General features: G+C 34.1%; 4 protein-coding genes across 4 annotated transcripts; all 4 read left to right on the forward strand.

Moving 5' to 3' along the window:
• The first annotated feature begins 2,881 nt into the window (after positions 1-2,881).
• Positions 2,882-6,354, forward strand: LOC17875367 (LRR receptor-like serine/threonine-protein kinase FEI 2). Its single transcript, XM_006280143.2, has 13 exons — positions 2,882-3,159; positions 3,290-3,425; positions 3,514-3,585; positions 3,681-3,752; positions 3,882-3,953; positions 4,046-4,117; positions 4,201-4,272; positions 4,393-4,499; positions 4,591-4,767; positions 4,866-5,198; positions 5,290-5,544; positions 5,629-5,762; positions 5,864-6,354. The coding sequence occupies exons 1-13, from the start codon at positions 3,078-3,080 to the stop codon at positions 6,089-6,091; spliced, it is 1,812 nt and encodes a 603-aa protein (XP_006280205.1). The 5' UTR covers positions 2,882-3,077; the 3' UTR covers positions 6,092-6,354.
• Positions 6,355-7,469: 1,115 nt separating this feature from the next.
• Positions 7,470-10,496, forward strand: LOC17877146. The gene is made up of 5 exons (XM_006280937.2): positions 7,470-7,951; positions 9,127-9,260; positions 9,768-9,915; positions 10,072-10,178; positions 10,284-10,496. The coding sequence occupies exons 1-5, from the start codon at positions 7,651-7,653 to the stop codon at positions 10,323-10,325; spliced, it is 732 nt and encodes a 243-aa protein (XP_006280999.1). The 5' UTR covers positions 7,470-7,650; the 3' UTR covers positions 10,326-10,496.
• Positions 10,497-12,435: 1,939 nt separating this feature from the next.
• On the forward strand, positions 12,436-14,827 carry LOC17876272 (protein NRT1/ PTR FAMILY 4.7). The gene is made up of 4 exons (XM_006280148.2): positions 12,436-12,462; positions 12,604-12,709; positions 13,051-13,268; positions 13,356-14,827. The coding sequence occupies exons 1-4, from the start codon at positions 12,436-12,438 to the stop codon at positions 14,703-14,705; spliced, it is 1,701 nt and encodes a 566-aa protein (XP_006280210.2). The 3' UTR covers positions 14,706-14,827.
• Positions 14,828-17,105: 2,278 nt separating this feature from the next.
• Positions 17,106-19,136, forward strand: LOC17877313 (hypersensitive-induced response protein 1). The gene is made up of 6 exons (XM_006280758.2): positions 17,106-17,209; positions 17,688-17,889; positions 18,006-18,126; positions 18,211-18,302; positions 18,393-18,489; positions 18,586-19,136. The coding sequence occupies exons 2-6, from the start codon at positions 17,701-17,703 to the stop codon at positions 18,948-18,950; spliced, it is 864 nt and encodes a 287-aa protein (XP_006280820.2). The 5' UTR covers positions 17,106-17,209; positions 17,688-17,700; the 3' UTR covers positions 18,951-19,136.
• Positions 19,137-19,307: the final 171 nt, after the last annotated feature.

Genomic DNA, 19,307 nt, shown 5'->3' on the forward strand with positions numbered 1-19,307 from the left:
ATTAAACCTGTATTTTAAGTATGTTAGTGCATTGGTTTAGTGAAAAAAAAAAACCAAACGAACATGTTCTTGATTCTCGAAGTGATGGATGATAAATGTTTCCCTTGAGTCTTTTATGGAATCACTTCATCTTTCACTTTTAATGGTTATAGTATCTTGATCGAGATGTTCTCTTTGACAGTCGAAAAGCTCGTTCAATTTAATTTCAATTATTAGAATAAAGTAACTGATCACGCTAATATTTTCATATTCATATAAAAAATGTTCTGATTCTCTTACTCTATGTTGTTGCCCTTCTGGAAAATCAAGGACCACAGAGAATTTTATCACTTTTCACTTATCTAATTTTGTTTTCTTTTAATTAAAGCTTAAGCCACACGTCGAGTTTTGATAATTATAATGATATTGCATAGTGCCCACTCCATTAAAATCTGGTCCAACTCTATGCTTCGTGCTTCGTTGGTCCAGTATGAAGCAGAACAAATTCTTAGACGACTATAATTATTATCCTAACAAATCGCGCAATTATGCAAAATTAATTAACCTTTGTTTAATCACTATGAAAGCAATTTAGCTAGACATGCGTATAACTTTCACGTGTTAGCACTTTGAGAGGTCCAAAATAACTTGCACAGATGACATCAAAGAAGCATATAATATTTTGATTTTGAACTCGTTTCTCTAGGTTTGTTTCTTTATTCCGTAGCTTTGAATTTGTTCCTATTGAAAAATGTGGTCGTTGTTTTATCAACAAAGACGATGAGGTCTTTTTTATTTAAAAAAAAAAAAAAATGTATTCGCGAAAATGATGTTTAATCAAATCTCGTACTTGTGTGACAAAAAGAACGTATATATGTTGTACTTGTTAGAAGAAAGTCCGATGTTTTGTTCTTCAATCTTGAATATATGCTTACTCAGTTACTCACATCAAATTATGGTTTTATGTAAAGTTCTAATCCTATTAATTTACGTATATTCTTAATTCTTACATATGTTGATGTATATGTTTGCTATTTTTGTCCTAATGTGACTTAGTTGCCAAATGTAAATCATAGAAAAAATGTGTAATTGCATCATCACTTACACGTTACACCGTTACAGGCCATACGTACGAAATAAATTATTTGCAGTTATATACTTTATTATGAACTAGGACTGTCAAAAAAAGAGTTGCATGAACTTTGGTTCAACTCTTGTTACATATGTTGATACGTTTGCTAGAATTCTTCAACTTGTACAAGTAAACGGATCGGAATACCAAACTGCATGTCGTTGTTATTATCAATAACTTTGGATCAACGTAAAGTTTTGGAACAAAGAACCAAAAATAGTAAACAAAGATAGGAAAATAGCAATTAAAAAAAGAAAGATATCGAAATATATATAATATGTTTGAAAACGGATAATAACGAATCTTAAGAAAGAACACGAAGGGAGTAGCAGGAGTAGTAGTGGTGGTAGTAGCAGCACCACCAGAAAGGTCCAGTCAAAATCATTAGGCAAACAAAGTCATCGTAATGAATTATATATGCTTGCTTAATAATGCGTTTCCATTAAATTAATATTCCAAGATTAATTTTCTGCAGAATAAAACGAAGACGAGAGAGGATTACGAATAAGTATGGGAAATTCTGAACCCATTGTTTCTGAGTGGGGAATTTTTTTTTGTTTTTGTTAATAATAAATAATTGATATCAAATCTGAACTATATATTGTATAGTACAAAATTTTGTATTTTTCGTATATAGATATACGGATTTAGTAAATTTTGGTACGAATAATAAATCCAATCATCGAATGAGAAACCATTTGCTCGGAATATTTTAAATTTTAACTATATAACAAAAATATATCAAAATACTCATAATCGTTTATATATTGTTGTGTGAAAACAAAAACGGCACGTTGGTCTTTGAATGAGTTAGATTAACTTGTTTTTTTTTTTTTTTTTTTGGTCATCTGTTAACTTTGTTGTAACTTGTAGGTTTTATTTTCTTTTCTTCTTCAAGTTAAAAAAAAAAAAGACTCAAATTGAAGAAGAATCTGACAATAGCAAAGTAGAGTTGGTTAATGGTCAATTTGAGTCCAATATTCGCTTTAGGAAAACCAAGTAACAAATCTTCTAACCCATTTTTATTCAGTATCTCGATTTCGTAAGCCGAATAAACCGATTCGCCTACATTATTATCAGTTCAACTGTTGGTTCAGATAATTTTATATGGGCTATATGTAGTCCTAGTTAGGCCCAAATTTCAAGTCAAATTGGAAACCCAAACATTTTACAAAAGTGTATAAAATATATTATAGTTATGAATGTTCAATTCACATTGACTGCCATAAAGGCCCACGACTACTGTTCAAATTGAATTATAATCGTTGTTGTTCTCAAACTGGGTGGTCTTAAACACTTGGTCTAATAAATAATGTGGTTGGTACGCAAAATTATTACGTTTGGAAATAATACTAACGATACTTTATTGTTAATAATACTCTGTTAGTTTTTTTGGTCGGATTACACATTTTTCCTCCAATGCAGAGATCTCTCAGACAAAGTAAATACAAAAAAACGACACAGTTTCAGATAACTTCCACTCGCGTCTCAAGTACAATCTATAAATTACTCGCTTTACATGACGAACACGTGTCCTTATATATCACAAGAGCGAGTATGTTTACGAACTGTACTTGCGAGTGTTATGATGGGAGCATAAATTTTGAATTATGTTTCTTCACAACGGGTCTCTCTCTCTCTCTCCTCTGCACAGGTTTTGAAAAATCTCTCCTTTCACTTAGCTCGAAAAGAAGAGGGAAATACAAAAATATAAAATAGAAATCAAAATTAAACTAAAACAATTCTTTTTAGGAAAAACAAAAGTAAAGATTTTTCATCATGAGTCCTCCTCCTCCTCCTCCTCACTCATTCCTAATCACAAATCTCTCCATTCTCGAATTAGGGCACTCGTTTTCGGAATAAAAGTCTCATCTTTATTTTGTTCTCTTCTTCTTCTTCTTCTTCTTCTTCTTAGTATCGAAACCTAGAAGAAGTTTCTCTTTTTGGAATCTGTGGAATTAAGGGAATGGGTATCCCGAATTGGGGATTCTTAGTGATTTTTGCAGCTACCCTTTTGGTTTCGTGCTCTTTTGCTCTCACACTTGATGGTTAGTCAAACCACTTTCTTACTCACTCATAAGTCCTTTGCTTTTTTTTTTTTGGTTGGTGAGAAATCTGAGATTTGATCATCAGGAACTTCTTTCTAAACTCACCAAAATTTGAGCTTTGATCTTGTAGGGTTTGCTCTTTTGGAATTGAAGAGTGGATTTAATGATACGAGGAACTCTTTAGACAACTGGAAAGATTCAGATGAGACACCTTGTTCTTGGACTGGCGTCTCCTGTAATTCTCAAGACCAAAGAGTAGTTTCTATGTAAGAAATTTCTTGGTCCTCTTCTTTACCACTTTCAACTTCTTTCTTGATCTAAATTGTGGTTTTTGGAAACTCATGGATTATGCAGAAACTTACCTTACATGCAACTAGGAGGGGTTCTATCTCCTAGCATAGGAAAGCTTAGTAGATTGCAGAGACTGTGAGTTATAAATCATTGTAGATTTGTTCTCTTTGCTAAAATTTAATATCTTTTTAACTAGTTTGCTTAATTCAAATTTTGTTGGAGTTATGTAGGGCACTTCATCAGAACAGCTTACATGGGACAATCCCGAATGAAATCACCAATTGTACTGAGCTCAGAGCTATGTAAGTCAGATTTTTCCATTTAAGCAGTAACTTCGATTAGTGGGGTTGGTTTGATCTTAAACCAAATCCCAGCCTTATGCCAAGGCTTTTGTTAGTGTTAGAGCCATGAACATTGGTACATGCTTTCAGGTATTTGAGGGCAAATTTTCTTCAAGGCGGGATTCCACCGGATATTGGCAACCTTACATTCCTCACTATATTGTAAGATTCAAATTTTGTTTTTGTATTTTTCGTTTCGTTATCTGTTCGAAGTTGATCATTTTAAAGAATTTGTGATGCTTTGGATATTTCAGGGATCTATCAAGCAATACCCTGAAAGGTGCTATTCCTTCTTCAATTAGTCGATTGAATCGATTACGCTCCTTGTAAGTAAAAAACAGAATCTTGTGTTTAGATGTTAACTGTGAAAGATTTGTACGGTTAATCCTCAACTATTTGTTTGATTCAGGAACTTGTCAACCAACTTTTTCTCTGGTGAGATCCCGGACATTGGAGTTCTCAGCAGATTCGGGGTTGAAACGTGAGATTTCTCATCTATAAAATTGTTGGTTTTACATCATCTGAGAGTTTTCAAAAACTTTTGTGCTAATGTTAGACTTGAATGTTATTTCTGATTGTGGTTTTGTGTCTTTATGGTTAGATTTACTGGTAATTTGGATCTTTGCGGCCGGCAAATTCACAAGCCATGTAGATCATCAATGGGTTTCCCTGTTGTTCTTCCCCATGCAGAAACGGATGATGAATCAGGCAAGATCCTGTACTAACTAAATCATCGGTTCTCCACACTTCCTCTGGCTAAACTTTCTGATTCTTGATATCTTTTTAAAAATCCTGACAGATCCTCCAAAGCGGTCTTCGCGCTTGATTAAAGGAATTTTGATAGGAGCAATGTCTACAATGGCTCTTGCATTCATTGTGATATTTGTGTTCCTCTGGGTTTGGATGCTCTCAAAGAAGGAAAGAACAGTAAAGAAGTACACAGAAGTCAAGAAACAAAAGGAACCATCCGACACCAGTAAGATCCACATAAGAGAAATATAAATGTTCTGTTGTCTTTTCTTTTTGCTAATCACTTTTGTAAATTGTGTTTCTACATTTGTCTTTTATAAAAAGGTAAGAAGCTAATTACTTTCCATGGCGATCTTCCATACTCCTCGACCGAGCTTATCGAGAAGCTAGAGTCTCTTGATGAGGAAGACATTGTGGGTTCAGGAGGATTTGGCACGGTTTATCGAATGGTGATGAATGATCTTGGAACCTTTGCGGTTAAGAAGATAGATAGGAGTCGACAAGGATCAGACCGAGTTTTTGAGCGAGAGGTAGAGATTTTGGGTAGTGTCAAACACATCAATCTAGTGAACCTACGTGGCTACTGCCGCTTACCATCTTCAAGACTTCTCATCTATGATTATCTAACCGTGGGGAGCTTAGACGATCTTCTACATGGTAAATCCACTTATACATATCTTATATTTCGTTTTGGTCTGCGATGCGTATTGATCTTGTTTTTTCTTTTTTTGGTTTCTTATCTCTGAAGAACGAGCACAAGAAGACGGTTTGCTGAATTGGAGCGCTCGGTTGAAAATAGCACTAGGTTCTGCGAGGGGTCTAGCGTATCTGCACCATGATTGTAGTCCTAAAATAGTACATCGTGATATTAAATCAAGCAATATTCTACTCAATGATAAACTAGAACCTAGAGTCTCGGACTTTGGTCTGGCAAAGCTTCTTGTTGACGAAGACGCTCATGTTACCACTGTGGTAGCTGGTACCTTTGGCTATCTGGCTCCAGGTTCTGTTCTTTGCAAACTTCCTTTATGAATCTTAGACCAACAAATCACTAAAGTTTCTAACTTTGTATGAATCTTGGAAACAGAGTATCTGCAAAATGGGAGAGCTACGGAGAAGTCTGATGTCTACAGCTTTGGGGTTCTTCTCCTAGAGCTTGTTACTGGAAAAAGACCAACAGATCCAATATTCGTTAAACGAGGCTTGAATGTGGTTGGATGGGTAAGAAAACTCCTCAAGATCTTTCTCTGACAAGAACCGTGTTCTGTTTTTACTTCTTAAGTTTCGGTTTCTAAGTTCTAACGGAATGTACGTTATCTCAGATGAACACTGTGTTGAAAGAGAATCGATTTGAGGATGTGATGGACAAGAGATGCGCCGATGTAGACGAAGACTCTGTTGAGGCATTGCTCGAGATAGCTGCGAGGTGTACAGACGCTAACCCGGAGGAAAGGCCGGCTATGAACCAGGTGGCACAGTTGCTTGAGCAAGAAGTCATGTCGCCTTCTGCCATTGATTACTACGATGATTCTCAGTCCGATTACTGTTAGGGCTTATGCACGGTAAAGGTAACCGGTAAATCTTACACCCGCCACGATTTTTGTTGTTGTTGTTGTTGCTGTTATGAATGTTGTGATTTGGGATCGAGGGGTTTGTTTGTATATTAGAGATGAAGGTGGAGTCAGATTATTGAGGTGCATTGTTCTTGTGCACTTTTAAAGTTTTTGTAACGAAATGATCATTTCTCATTTTTTTTCCAATATGCAAAGCAGAGGAGACTTGAGAGCTCTGTTATTTATTTTTGGTTTGGTTCTGTTTTGTCTTAATTTTTTTTTATCTTGACCAAATAGTGTTTTTCTTTTTCGACAGCAGACTAAATAGTGGGTTTACTAATATATAATCATAAAAATTAAGAAAATTGTATCATTTTAGCAAATCTTAGAATTTTAAAATTGATATGAATAAAATATTTTGTTCATATGAAAAAAATGCTGAGATTTAATTACAAGCAAGCAAGCAAGCTGTGTTAGAGAATAAACAGTTTATAGTTTCTTTTCCTCGAATTATTTTATATTATCTGCTGAATAATCAAATGACCTTTCGTCAAAAGGAAGAGACTTCGTACACCTCCAAGCCTCATCAACCTCTTAAAGGGCCAATGCTTTGTTGCCCTATATGCTTTGCTATCTACACGTACATATATACATACATTCATATATAATCGTTATTTAAATATTCATGTTAATACACAATGGTAATTGCTTTCACTTAATTATGTTACATATATCACAAGAGACCAAATGATATCATTAGGACCTTTGGAAAAATACCCGGAACTCTTGGAAAATTCGATTCTTCCATACGTATATTATTATTATTATAACTAAGCAATCAGTTTAATAGTTTTTTTTTCTTTTGGCCATCGTAAACTGACACAATAAGTTAGTCAACTTATAACATGCAGATTTTGGAAATTAAATCGATTTTTAGTCTAACTTTATTTGCTTAAAGAAATTATAACCTAATACCGAATTAATTAAATTGCAAAACTGTACTATAGTATTCTCAAACTGGCTAAATATAATTAGTTTTTTTTTTATAACTTTGACAGTGAAAAATTTCAAACAAATATATATTAGTGAATATGCTATTGTCGTTGTACATTGTATAGATAGTTATAATATTTGTGTACATATAAAAAAGAACCACAAGGCAACTAGCAGCATAAAATAAAATGATTAAATATACAAATATTTTCATAATTGAACTGAATTATAGTATTGTAACGTAAACAAATGTATAATTAATATTTCTCGTAAATAAATTGATCAATATTAATTTCATGATCATGATATTTAGCATATTTTCTATATTTTAAAATTGATATCTATTGTGGAATTATACGTAAGTATATACTAACTATTCTTCGCTATATTTGCGTGTGTGTATATATAAATACATGCATACATGTATCACTTGTCTCTCCCCCATTGGTTAAGAAACAGAGAGAAACGGTAATTTAAAGATTTTGCTAAGATATTTTAGATCAAGAATCCGACTTTTGAGCGGGTCTTATCTTTATTCTCCACCTCAAAGAACCACTTTCGTCATGGCCTCTGTTGCCGTGAAGCCACTACCTCTTCTTGGCCGGACCCTCACTTCCACGGCGGCTTCAAAATCTCCGCCAATGCTGGCCAACGTTTCAAGCAGGCATTTTCTCGAGATCTCTTCGTATAACGGATTCTTGAGGCAAATAAAAACTCCGGCAACTTTGAGCCACCGCCGGAAAGTAAGCACGGTGGTGGCTTCGGCGGGAAACTTGACGGCATCGTCGTGGGACTCTTGGAAGCCAGATAAGACGGCGGCGGCTACGGCTTTGTTGCTGAGTGATGTCATTTGGCCTGCAGCTGGTTAGTCATTAAGAAATATACAGTATTATACTACTAATTACTATTTAACATCGTAATTTTTTTTTATTATGTTAATTTTATCCGTCAAAATGTTTTGAGATCATAATTCTGTTACTAATGTTTTCTCGATCTTTAAAAATTGATGCACTTTGGTTCTCAATCAGAAGAACTACAAATGACGATTAGGTTATAAAAATAGCAAAAACGAAAACTAAAAAGGAAGAGAGAAGATGTGCACAGTACAAAGAATATTTTAAATTAGTAAAACTAATTAATGTGATAAAAATAAAAATATATTCATTTCTGACTCAGAGAGAATGTGTCTCTTCCTAAGGCCAAATAGTCATTTTATGTGAACCTAACGTTCGAGTTTGACCATTTTATTAAAATTACCTTATTTGATAAAAGGTGTGATCTCAGGATATAGAAGTTACTAAGTCTTAAAATAAATTGACAAAAATATTAACTGGAATATAGGTTTATGACATAAATAAATGGAAAGACTAGTTAATCGACTAATCGTTAATGATAGTATATGTTTGAATCGTGGCATGTAATATTTGATTATGCTAAGTACCTTAGTGGTGGGATATATATATGTATACATGTAGTCAAGTTTTTGTTTTTTCTTTGTTTAGAATCTTAGTTTGTGTTTAGTCAAACCCTATGCTGACAGAGAGCTTATATTACAGATTTACAGTATTATTCAAGGTTTATAGCTGACTTCTTCCATTAATTATGAAATTATATTCATGTCATGTGTGACAGAGCTATGATTACCGATGAACTTGATCTAAATTTCAACTGATATTAATTAAAAATTATGTAATCCTCATTTTATTTCTTTTTATAACGTCATGGTTGGAAATTCGAATCAAAAATTTTGACAAAATTTGGAACGTTAATAAACTAAACTAGTTTAGTAGTGAATTACTATACTAAAAGAACATACACGATCGGGTAACGAAAACTGATGTTGTGTTGTTAAAGATTTTTTGTGACTAACACATGTTATCATGTAATATTTATGGATTCATTTCTGTTAACTATTTTTTCCTAATTATCAACTTAATCATAATTTTTTTTTAGACCCTTGAAAAAAAGAGAGAGAGAGTTGTGCAATGATAATACCATTTGTTTTGGTTTCTTAATTATGAAATATTGTTTATGAGTAGGAGCGTTTGCGGCAATGGCAATATTGGGAAGAATGGATCAAATGCTATCTCCAAAAGGGATATCAATGTCAGTTGCACCACTTGGTGCCGTCTCCGCCATTCTTTTCACCACTCCTTCTGCTCCTGCTGCTCGTGTGAGTCTTCCAACCACTTTTTTCATCTTAATAGCCATCTTTTATACTATTTATTTGTGGTCGAACGCAATCGCTTCTTTTGTTTCTTTTTCCATTAGATATAAACTCAATCACTACCAAAAGTGAGTTGTTAGGATTTGAATGGTGTAAAACAAACTTATACACAGAGGAATTAAATAGTGAAAAGTATAAAGTAGTAGTAGTTAGACGAAATATTTCCCCATTAACTTATATATATATATATATCCCATAAACTTATTAGTGGAAGATGATCTTCTAATTTTTCTCTCGTGCTTTCACTTTTCCTATGGAACAAATTAAAGAGGACCACTATTTTATTGTTCATTGTTTCTTTTCATGTCTTTGGATAATCTCAGCCACAGCCTATTTGAGCCATCACATCATGTTAAAATAGGAAGTTTAAATATATTGGTAAATTTGTCATTATATCAGTTAATTAACTTAATTAATTGAGTAGTGTGTGTTTTGTGTTTCTTATATTTTCAGAAATACAATATGTTTTTGGCTCAAATAGGTTGTGCTGCGATTGGTGTGGTAGCCTTCTCCGTCTTCGGGCCAGGCTGGCTCGCCCGGAGCGTTGCCCTCGCTGCTTCCATCGCATTCATGGTCATTGCTCGTGCCAATCACCCTCCTGGTATATTATATTTGTTAAATTTACTTTTACATAACTCTGAAATAAAAAGTTTCTTGATTAATAGAGCGAAGTATACATATTTAATTATCAAACCAAACCGAACCAAAATATACAAACCAAATTGATAGACTAATAAAGATTATGTTCTTTAACCAGCGGCGAGCTTACCATTAATGTTCATAGATGGAGCAAAGTTCCATCACTTGAATTTCTGGTACGCATTGTTCCCAGGTGCAGCTGCTTGTGTCATCCTCTGCCTTCTCGTAAGTGATTTGGTGAATTATATTTGTTTATAATTAAGGTTATATATTAACGTGGTTTTAAGTGGTACTAGTAGCTAATATGATTGAATTTTGTTCTCTTTGCAGCAATCCATCGTATGTTACTTGAAAGAAAACATAAAATTTTGATGAATCATCAAACGACGCGTTGACGTACGATGAAATGATATACATATAATACAGACATATTGGTGGAAATCTCTTGTGAAAATATCTGATTCATGTATACACTTGAACGTATGTAAATGACTATATATATAAAATACGTTCATTCAAAATATGTAGTTCTCTCCTTTTCTTTTCTTATCTTTTTAATCGTGGTTCCTCCGTTTGATTATTATCATTTTTCTTCTTCTTAAACTAAGATTGTGCGAATTAATTGACACTATTTTGCACCATAACAACGTAACATCTACAATATGAAGCGTATTTAAAAGTTTAGTTTATAAAAAGAAGTTTATCTCTTGTGTTTTCAAATCTTTACTGCTTAATTAGCACATGTTTGGACGGCTACCGTGGTGAGCTTGAGTTTCCTAATAAGGATATACGAAACCTAATTTGTTGGGGAATATATATATACTACGTACTATGTACTTGTTCATTTTTAGTTTCACCTTCTGGTTATTTCACTAAGTAATTAAATTACATTTTGCTCCAAATTAAACGAACCTCCAGGTACGATGGTCTGAAGCAAAACCGGGAAAAACAGGAATATTCCCGGTTTAGAGCGTTGTAGTAACGTCTAGATGATATAGAATTCAATATAAAAGGTTAAAAGAAGGTGGGGGCCTTTCGTAAATTGGATGATTGTAGAAGATGGTTATGGGTGATAGATGGTTACTATTATGTCATCGTACCTGACAAATTTTATCATCCACAGAAAGCGTTTTTATACATAGTGGAGTGTGGTTGTTGCAGTAGTGTTGGTGGCCCAAAACTGTTATACCCAATCTCATAGGGGAATCATTTATTCAAAGCATAAACGCTTGTCTCATGTATGTGCATGTGCACATATCAATATATAATGCATGAATAAACCGGTTGAACCGACTGCTGATTGAAGCTATTATTCCAGAAACATTGGAGCTATAACATACACTAATGCTCAACATGATTTGAAAACACTTTGCTTATAAATCATACGAAGTTACCAATGATGCGATGCGGTGCAAAAATTAGGTTAAAACTTGAGCGAGACAAAAAACACAAGAAAAATATCGTTGTCACAAGAGTTAAATGTTGTAGACAACTTGCGTATGAAATATTCATATCAATTGTTCTTTCAATATTTATGATAATAGAGCCAACTCTCTCTCTAATTTGCGTATGAACCAATAAGATTTGAGAGATGGATCGAGTCCTTCTCACCGGCTCTTTATACTACAATACGATCATTCACTATCAAACCGATAAAAGCATTATACCGGTTTTTAATATTTCTCCAATTAGTTAAAAAAACTTTTCAATTTTCAAAGAGATACGACGATATTCTCCACAAGATATTTGTATTATCACTTGTGAATTAGACCAAAGGTGGGACATATAAAGTGGTTAAGTAACCGAATCTATATCTAAACCAGAAATAACCGTCTTAATTTTGTGGACCGTACTTTGGTCTTACAACTAACGACGATAACATTTCTCTTACCACCCGCATTTTTTCCATACATAGTGCCACCAAACAGCAGCATATACAATAGAATAGTGGTTTATTTACGTGGACAACATTATATATTTTTAAGGATTATGAATTTCTGATTCAAAAACCAATTGGTAATAAAACAACTTGGTCGATATCTATCCTTATACTATATACTAGAATACTCTAACATAATCGATTGATTACGAAATTACGAGTGAAGTTGGTTGCGTCTTTTATTCGGTTTACGTTATAGAGAAATTTCATAAACCAAAAATAGCAAAGAACCGGCTAATTAAACTTCTAGTTTTATGCACAGCACGGTGCCTTGTTAATGAGGAAAGAAACAGAGGAGATACAAAACAAAAAAAAGGAGTCAACATCGAAGACAGTATCATTTCTTTGTTTTTGAAGTTGTACGTTTAGTCTCTAGAGTTTTCGCTTGTTTGTAATAACCACACACCAAAAATTTTCTCCTCTTGTCCACTCTCTTTATCTCTCTCTCTCTCTCTCCTCCCCCGTCTCTATAAATGTCCACACACTATTGCTATTAATCATATACTTCATTTTCATTCTCCAAACAGCTGTTTCTTGATGATCATGTCGTCTCAGGCGTTTGAACTAATGGTGAGTTTCAGTTCTCTCTCCAAATTTCCCAAATCCAACTAATTAAGAGTTGAGACACTAGTATAAGCTACAAGCGTTGCAATGATTATGATATATAATTTTACAAACATTTTGTGTGAAACTGTAAATATATATATGTAGGATGAAGCAAACAGGTTAAGCGTGTGGAATGGTTACCGGGACTGGAGAAATAGACCGGCATTGCGTGGCCGCCATGGCGGTATGAGTGCTGCCTCTTTCGTCTTAGGTGAGTCATTCTAAAACTCACCTTTGGACTCTTTCAGACTTTCAACTATACAAACGTGATTTTTATAGTATTAAATTACTCACCTTAACTTTGACATGATGTTCTATATTCCTTTTCATATAAATTATCTAAATGATATATAACACAAAACATTCGATGTTCGAATTAAATGGTCTACATATCTACTAACCATTTAGAAAAAAAAAATATAAAAACAATGTAACTAAGATATTTGATTTTAAGAAGAAAACCAGTTGTATATGTATAATTGCTTTCTTGAACATACTATTAATGAAAAAATGGAGTAATAATTGGCGTTGTATATGTACACACGCTTTTAGCTGTGGAAGTGTTGGAGAACCTTGCGTTCTTAGCAAACGCAAGCAATCTAGTGCTGTATTTGTCAACAAAGATGAGATTTTCGCCGTCTGGAGCCGCAAACGCCGTAACAGCTTTTATGGGAACAGCGTTTTTCTTAGCCCTTCTCGGAGGTTTTTTGGCGGATGCTTTCTTCACCACTTTCCATATTTATTTAGTCAGCGCCGCCATTGAATTCTTGGTAAGCATTTCATATCAAAGATAGCAAATCTTTATAAGCTATATGGTACTTACGGTCCAAGCCCACACTATTTTGTGCAACATACAGGGCTTAATGGTACTTACCGTCCAAGCCCACGAGCACTCTACCGAGCCATGGTCTCGTGTACTTCTGTTTGTGGGTCTTTATTTAGTAGCTCTGGGTGTCGGAGGAATAAAAGGCTCGTTGCCACCGCACGGAGCTGAACAGTTCGACGAAGAAACTCCGAGTGGGAGGAGACAAAGATCTTTCTTCTTCAACTACTTCATATTTAGCCTCTCATGCGGTGCCTTGATAGCCGTCACGGTCGTAGTCTGGCTCGAAGACAACAAAGGCTGGTCATATGGCTTCGGTGTCTCCACGGCCGCGATCTTGATTTCTGTTCCGGTTTTCTTGGCTGGTTCTCGCTTTTATCGCCTTAAGGTTCCTAGTGGAAGTCCAATCACGACTCTATTCAAAGTCTTAACCGCTGCTTTCTACACTAAGTGTAAGAGAAGAAGAAACTCAAGCAACGTTGTTACGTGTCATATAAGAAACAGTTGTGATGACAACGAAACCAAACGAAACAGTGATGGAGATGATGGAATTCTTGGATCGTTCCTTGGTGAAGCTGTGAGAGCACGCGAATCACTACCTGGACCACTATATTGCACGGAGGAACAAGTTAAAGACGTGACGATAGTCATTAAGATTTTACCTATTTTCATGTCTACCATTATGCTTAATTGTTGTCTAGCTCAACTCTCGACGTTTTCCGTCCAACAAGCTTCGACAATGAACACCAAGCTTGGGTCATTCACCGTCCCACCAGCTGCATTACCAGTCTTCCCGGTCGTCTTCACAATGATCTTAGCTCCGACTTACAACCACTTCCTTCTCCCTCTAGCTCGGAAAGCAACGAAAACTGAAACCGGCATAACCCATCTTCAACGCATCGGAACAGGGCTCGTCCTTTCGATTGTCGCAATGGTGGTTGCAGCCTTAGTAGAAACCAAACGCAAAAACGTCTTTGTTTCTTGCTGCACAAGTAACAACTCCTCTTCTTATTCTTCTTCGCCGCTTCCTATAACGTTTCTTTGGGTAGCTATACAATATGTGTTTCTTGGATCAGCCGATCTATTCACTCTAGCCGGTATGATGGAGTTTTTCTTCACCGAAGCTCCTTCTACAATGCGTTCCCTTGCGACCTCTCTTTCATGGGCGTCTCTTGCGATGGGATATTACTTGAGCTCTGTTATCGTCTCGGCTGTTAATTTCGTTACAGGATTAAACCAGCACAGTCCATGGCTTTTGGGGAAGAATCTGAACCAATACCATCTTGAGAGATTTTACTGGCTCATGTGTGTGCTTAGTGGGATTAACTTCTTGCATTATCTCTTTTGGGCTAGCCGTTACGTGTACCGGTCGAACCAAGGGTAGATCCAAAGCATATATATAGATGAATAATAAGTGCGTTGTAAGTAGGGTAATTTGTTGGTTATTAGAAGATGTGTAGGGCAAGGGTTATAAGTTTAAATTAGCATAAATACTATATGCTCTCCCACGATAATGTCATTAATATAAATTATAAGTTTATTAAATGTATGATTCCATGAAAATTAACGTTAGGTTCTTCTTCGGGAAAATTAGCATTATAGTACATTTTCAAAACTTAATTTGTGATATAGTACATTTACTATTCAAAATTGGATAAATAGACAATGGGTCCACTATGTGAGATAGAGAATGTGTGAGATAGATGAGAAAGTGGGGTATAGTGTAGTGGTGGTAAATTACAAAAGGGTAGATGTACAAAAGGCATTCGTACAATTCATTTGTACATATAATATGTGTACAGTTTGATCTGTACAATTGTATTTGTACATATATATCATATTGTACAAATACATGTATAATACAATATAATAGTCAATATACATACAATTTTATATATACATATATCATTGTATATAGTTTTTATACATACATTTTTCTTTACATATAATAAATATACAGTTTGATCTGTACAATTGTATTTGTACATATATCCTATTGTACAAATACGTGTACAATCGTTTACGACTTGTATACTAATATTTGTACACTTATTAAGTTGTACAGATGTACATATGTACACGTTTTAAGTTGTACGAATTAGATCTGTACACTTAGTAAATTGTACATATCTAAAATTAATGAAAATTATTTGTTATTATCAAATAAAATCTTCAAACAAAATGCATATCATATAATAGAGAAAAAAACATAGATTTTTATATATTTGAAACTTGTAAAAAAAAAAATTTCATTGACTAGTATTTTAGTTTTTAGATTGAAGGCAGAATGTAATTAAAAAGAAAAAAGAAAAAAAATAAATATTAATTAAAAATCTGAGAGGAAAAAAAAATATAATTTAATTATATATTAATGGTATTGTTGTAAATAAGATGTTTTGGTGAGTATTGAAAAGGCAAAAAAATAAAATAGCATAGTAAAAATATGGATTTTGCTAATTGTAAATAGTAATTGTACTATTTCTACAATTATGTTTCAAAAACTGTCTATTTCTCAAATTATTCCTTCTTCTAATCATGGCACTATAGTCACGCTTTTTTTTTTTTTTTAATTAATGCAATTTGCATGTACTAATTTTCTTCTTACGTTTGGATCGGGTCAAGAGCAAGAACGTGTGAAATAAATGTGATCAGTACCGTTGGAGACATATAAACCAAAGATAAATTCAAACCCATCGGACAGAGTCAAACCACTAATCACTAACACAAAGATATATAAGGGTTGAACATATAATATTCATATAACTTATGATCTACTCAGTCACTCTAATTAAGATGATGAACACTGGTGAAATAATCTTGCTAGCAGTTGTATATTTATATTGGTTGTCTGAGAAGTTTCTCTGTCTGGCAATTATTGGCGGGCTCAAAGCTGCAGAAGGCGGAGGTGACGGTGGCCACCGGGATGTGGAAATTGGTGACGGTGGAATTAGGAATATCTTTTGTTTAAGTATTTTAGATATGTTTATCTTAGTTATATTAATAATAAAATTTCGTATTTCTATCTTACAAGATATTTCAAATCTGTTAAGTGATGGCTATTTATCCATAGTTCCATACCATGATTTATTTTCTTAAACGTTTACCAATTAAGATCAATGAATATACATGATCATGTTAAACTAAGTAGATAATCATTAATTATACAAATTGATATGAAACTAACAACAGAATTTATATGATTCAATTGGTTAACCAAAAAGGTTTCTTCATATAAATTCATGGTATGGGCAATCTGGTTTACGGTTTAGTTTCGATTATGGTATTTGATTTCTCAGTTTTCTTAAACTTAAAACCATATTGAAGTACATTTTTATTTGGTTTTGATTCGGTTCGATGCAATTTATTACTGTGGTTCGTTTTAGTTTTCTTATTCTTAGTTTTCGTTTTATTATTATTATTTTTGATTTGAGGAAGAAGATTGTTGTAATGAAAGGATAACCGAGAGAAACTGAAAAGTCAATCAAACCAGCTCACCAAATCATCTTTTGGACTAATCCTCTTAATTTAGATCCAATGTTTATTTTTTATCACAGAAATAACATTAAAAAAAACAGTTATTTTTTTTCTTATCAACATAATGTTTTTTTCTTTTATTAACTAGTTATTTCGGAATATTTTAGATAAGAAAAATACAAATGCGAATAATTTACTCAAAGGACCATGGTCTTTTCCTGCAAAAAATAATAAAGAAAAGGTAATAAATCGAAAATTAGAGAGAATATTCCGATAATTTACCATATAAACGGAGTTTGCCCACTGAAATATCTAATCAGCATCAAGTAGAGAGAGCGCTCCACCAAAACGTGTTTTCCTTTTTATTTCTTTCCTCTGCTTCAAAATCTCAACAAAAAAAGAAGAAAACTTTTGGTAAACCCTACAATTCTCTGTGTTTCTTTCTGATCATCGTTGTGGCTTTTCTAGTTTTCTCGTTTCTACTTTCATGTTTTTGCAACCCTTTGTTTTTGGTTTATCGATAGTTCGTCTGAATTCTCGTCTGTAACGTGAAATCTGTGGAATTCTTATGTGTTTTAAAGCATATGTTTGCTAAGGAATTTAAAGATTGTGTACTTATATAGTTATATGTGTGTGTAATTGTGATCTGTGAGCGTATTTGTTTCCTGGGCTTTGCGAGATTAGATCCATAGGTTATAAAAAACTCGAAAGCGATCTTCTTCAGTAATTTGTCTATGTTATTTGGGTTTTGAGTACAATCAATGGCTAATTTCATGTGTATGTTATTAGCTGTTGAGCTAAGTGTTTTATCTTAAAGGTCTTAATCTTCAAAAAAGATTCAATTTTTTGTTCTTGGGTTGGTTTATAACTCTGTTTTGTTTGAATGAATTAGGTTTGTGAAGAAGATGGGAAATCTGTTTTGCTGTGTTCAAGTGGATCAGTCAACTGTAGCGATAAAAGAGACGTTTGGGAAATTCGAAGATGTTCTTGAACCTGGTTGCCATTTTCTTCCATGGTGTCTTGGTAGTCAAGTTGCTGGCTACCTCTCTTTGAGGCTTCAGCAGTTAGACGTGCGTTGCGAGACTAAGACTAAGGTTTTTGAATCATCTCTTTACACTCTCTTTATCAAAATTATGTTTTCTTTGATTTCTGTTTCTTTTGTAGTGTACTCCTAATCTTTGTTTCTACTTCTTTGGTTTGTGTTTTTCAGGACAATGTGTTTGTTAATGTTGTTGCATCAATTCAGTACCGTGCTTTGGCTAATAAGGCCAATGATGCCTTCTACAAACTCAGTAACACAAGGAGTCAGATTCAGGCCTATGTGTTTGATGGTAAGTCTCATTCTTAAGGAAAACCAAAACATGTTCTACTGAAAATTGAAAAAAGGCTGATCATTCTGGGTTTTTGTTTTCCAGTCATTAGGGCAAGTGTCCCCAAGTTGCTTCTTGATGATGTCTTTGAGCAGAAAAATGAAATTGCGAAAGCTGTTGAAGAGGAGCTTGAGAAGGTATTATAATCTTTGTTTTTTTCTTTTGTCTCTTTTGGCTGCTTTTGTGAAGTTATAAGTGTTCATTTTGTGTCTTTTTCACTTGTATAGGCAATGTCGGCTTATGGTTTTGAGATTGTCCAAACTCTCATTGTTGATATCGAGCCTGATGAACATGTCAAACGGGCCATGAATGAAATCAACGCTGGTAACTAACAAAACTTCCTACCATTTGTTCAAACTCTTGGGTTATTAATCTTTCTTGTAAATTGTGAAATCTGAGTTTCTGTTTCTTGTATTATAGCTGCGAGGATGAGATTGGCTGCAAATGAAAAGGCAGAGGCCGAGAAAATCCTGCAGATTAAGCGAGCTGAAGGTGAAGCTGAGGCAAAATACCTCTCAGGTCTTGGTATCGCCCGTCAGAGACAAGCAATTGTAGACGGATTACGAGATAGTGTGTTGGGATTCGCTGTGAATGTGCCCGGGACAACTGCTAAAGATGTGATGGACATGGTGCTTGTTACTCAGTACTTTGACACAATGAAGGAGATTGGTGCTCACTCCAAATCTTCTGCTGTGTTCATACCGCATGGACCAGGAGCTGTTCGTGATGTGGCTACTCAGATCAGAGACGGACTCCTTCAAGGCTCGTCCGCGAACCTGTCTTAGAAGTTGATGGACTGATTATTATGTTTACTTTTCTTCGACTAAGCTTATGGTGTGATTATTATTTTCTTTGATATTTTTTTCTTTTCTTTTGGAAGATATTGAATCTATCTTGTTTTGGGGTTTATAATTCATTGAGATTCAAAGCTAAATCTTAATTGTATGGTGATAAAATTAAACTTACGAACACTTTTCAGTTCACAAAATTTCATGCGAATTGTATCGGAAATAAGTAGAGATACTCTACCAGCAACAATTGAGTAGAATATTAACAACTATTCAACTATAAACCGAAACTAATAATTATTATCAGACTTTGTGGAGAAGTCAAAGACTTAGGCTAGCTCTCTTAGCTTAACT

Source organism: Capsella rubella, unplaced genomic scaffold (assembly GCF_000375325.1).
Source record: "Capsella rubella cultivar Monte Gargano unplaced genomic scaffold, Caprub1_0 scaffold_8, whole genome shotgun sequence".
NCBI classification, from domain to species: domain Eukaryota; kingdom Viridiplantae; phylum Streptophyta; class Magnoliopsida; order Brassicales; family Brassicaceae; genus Capsella; species Capsella rubella.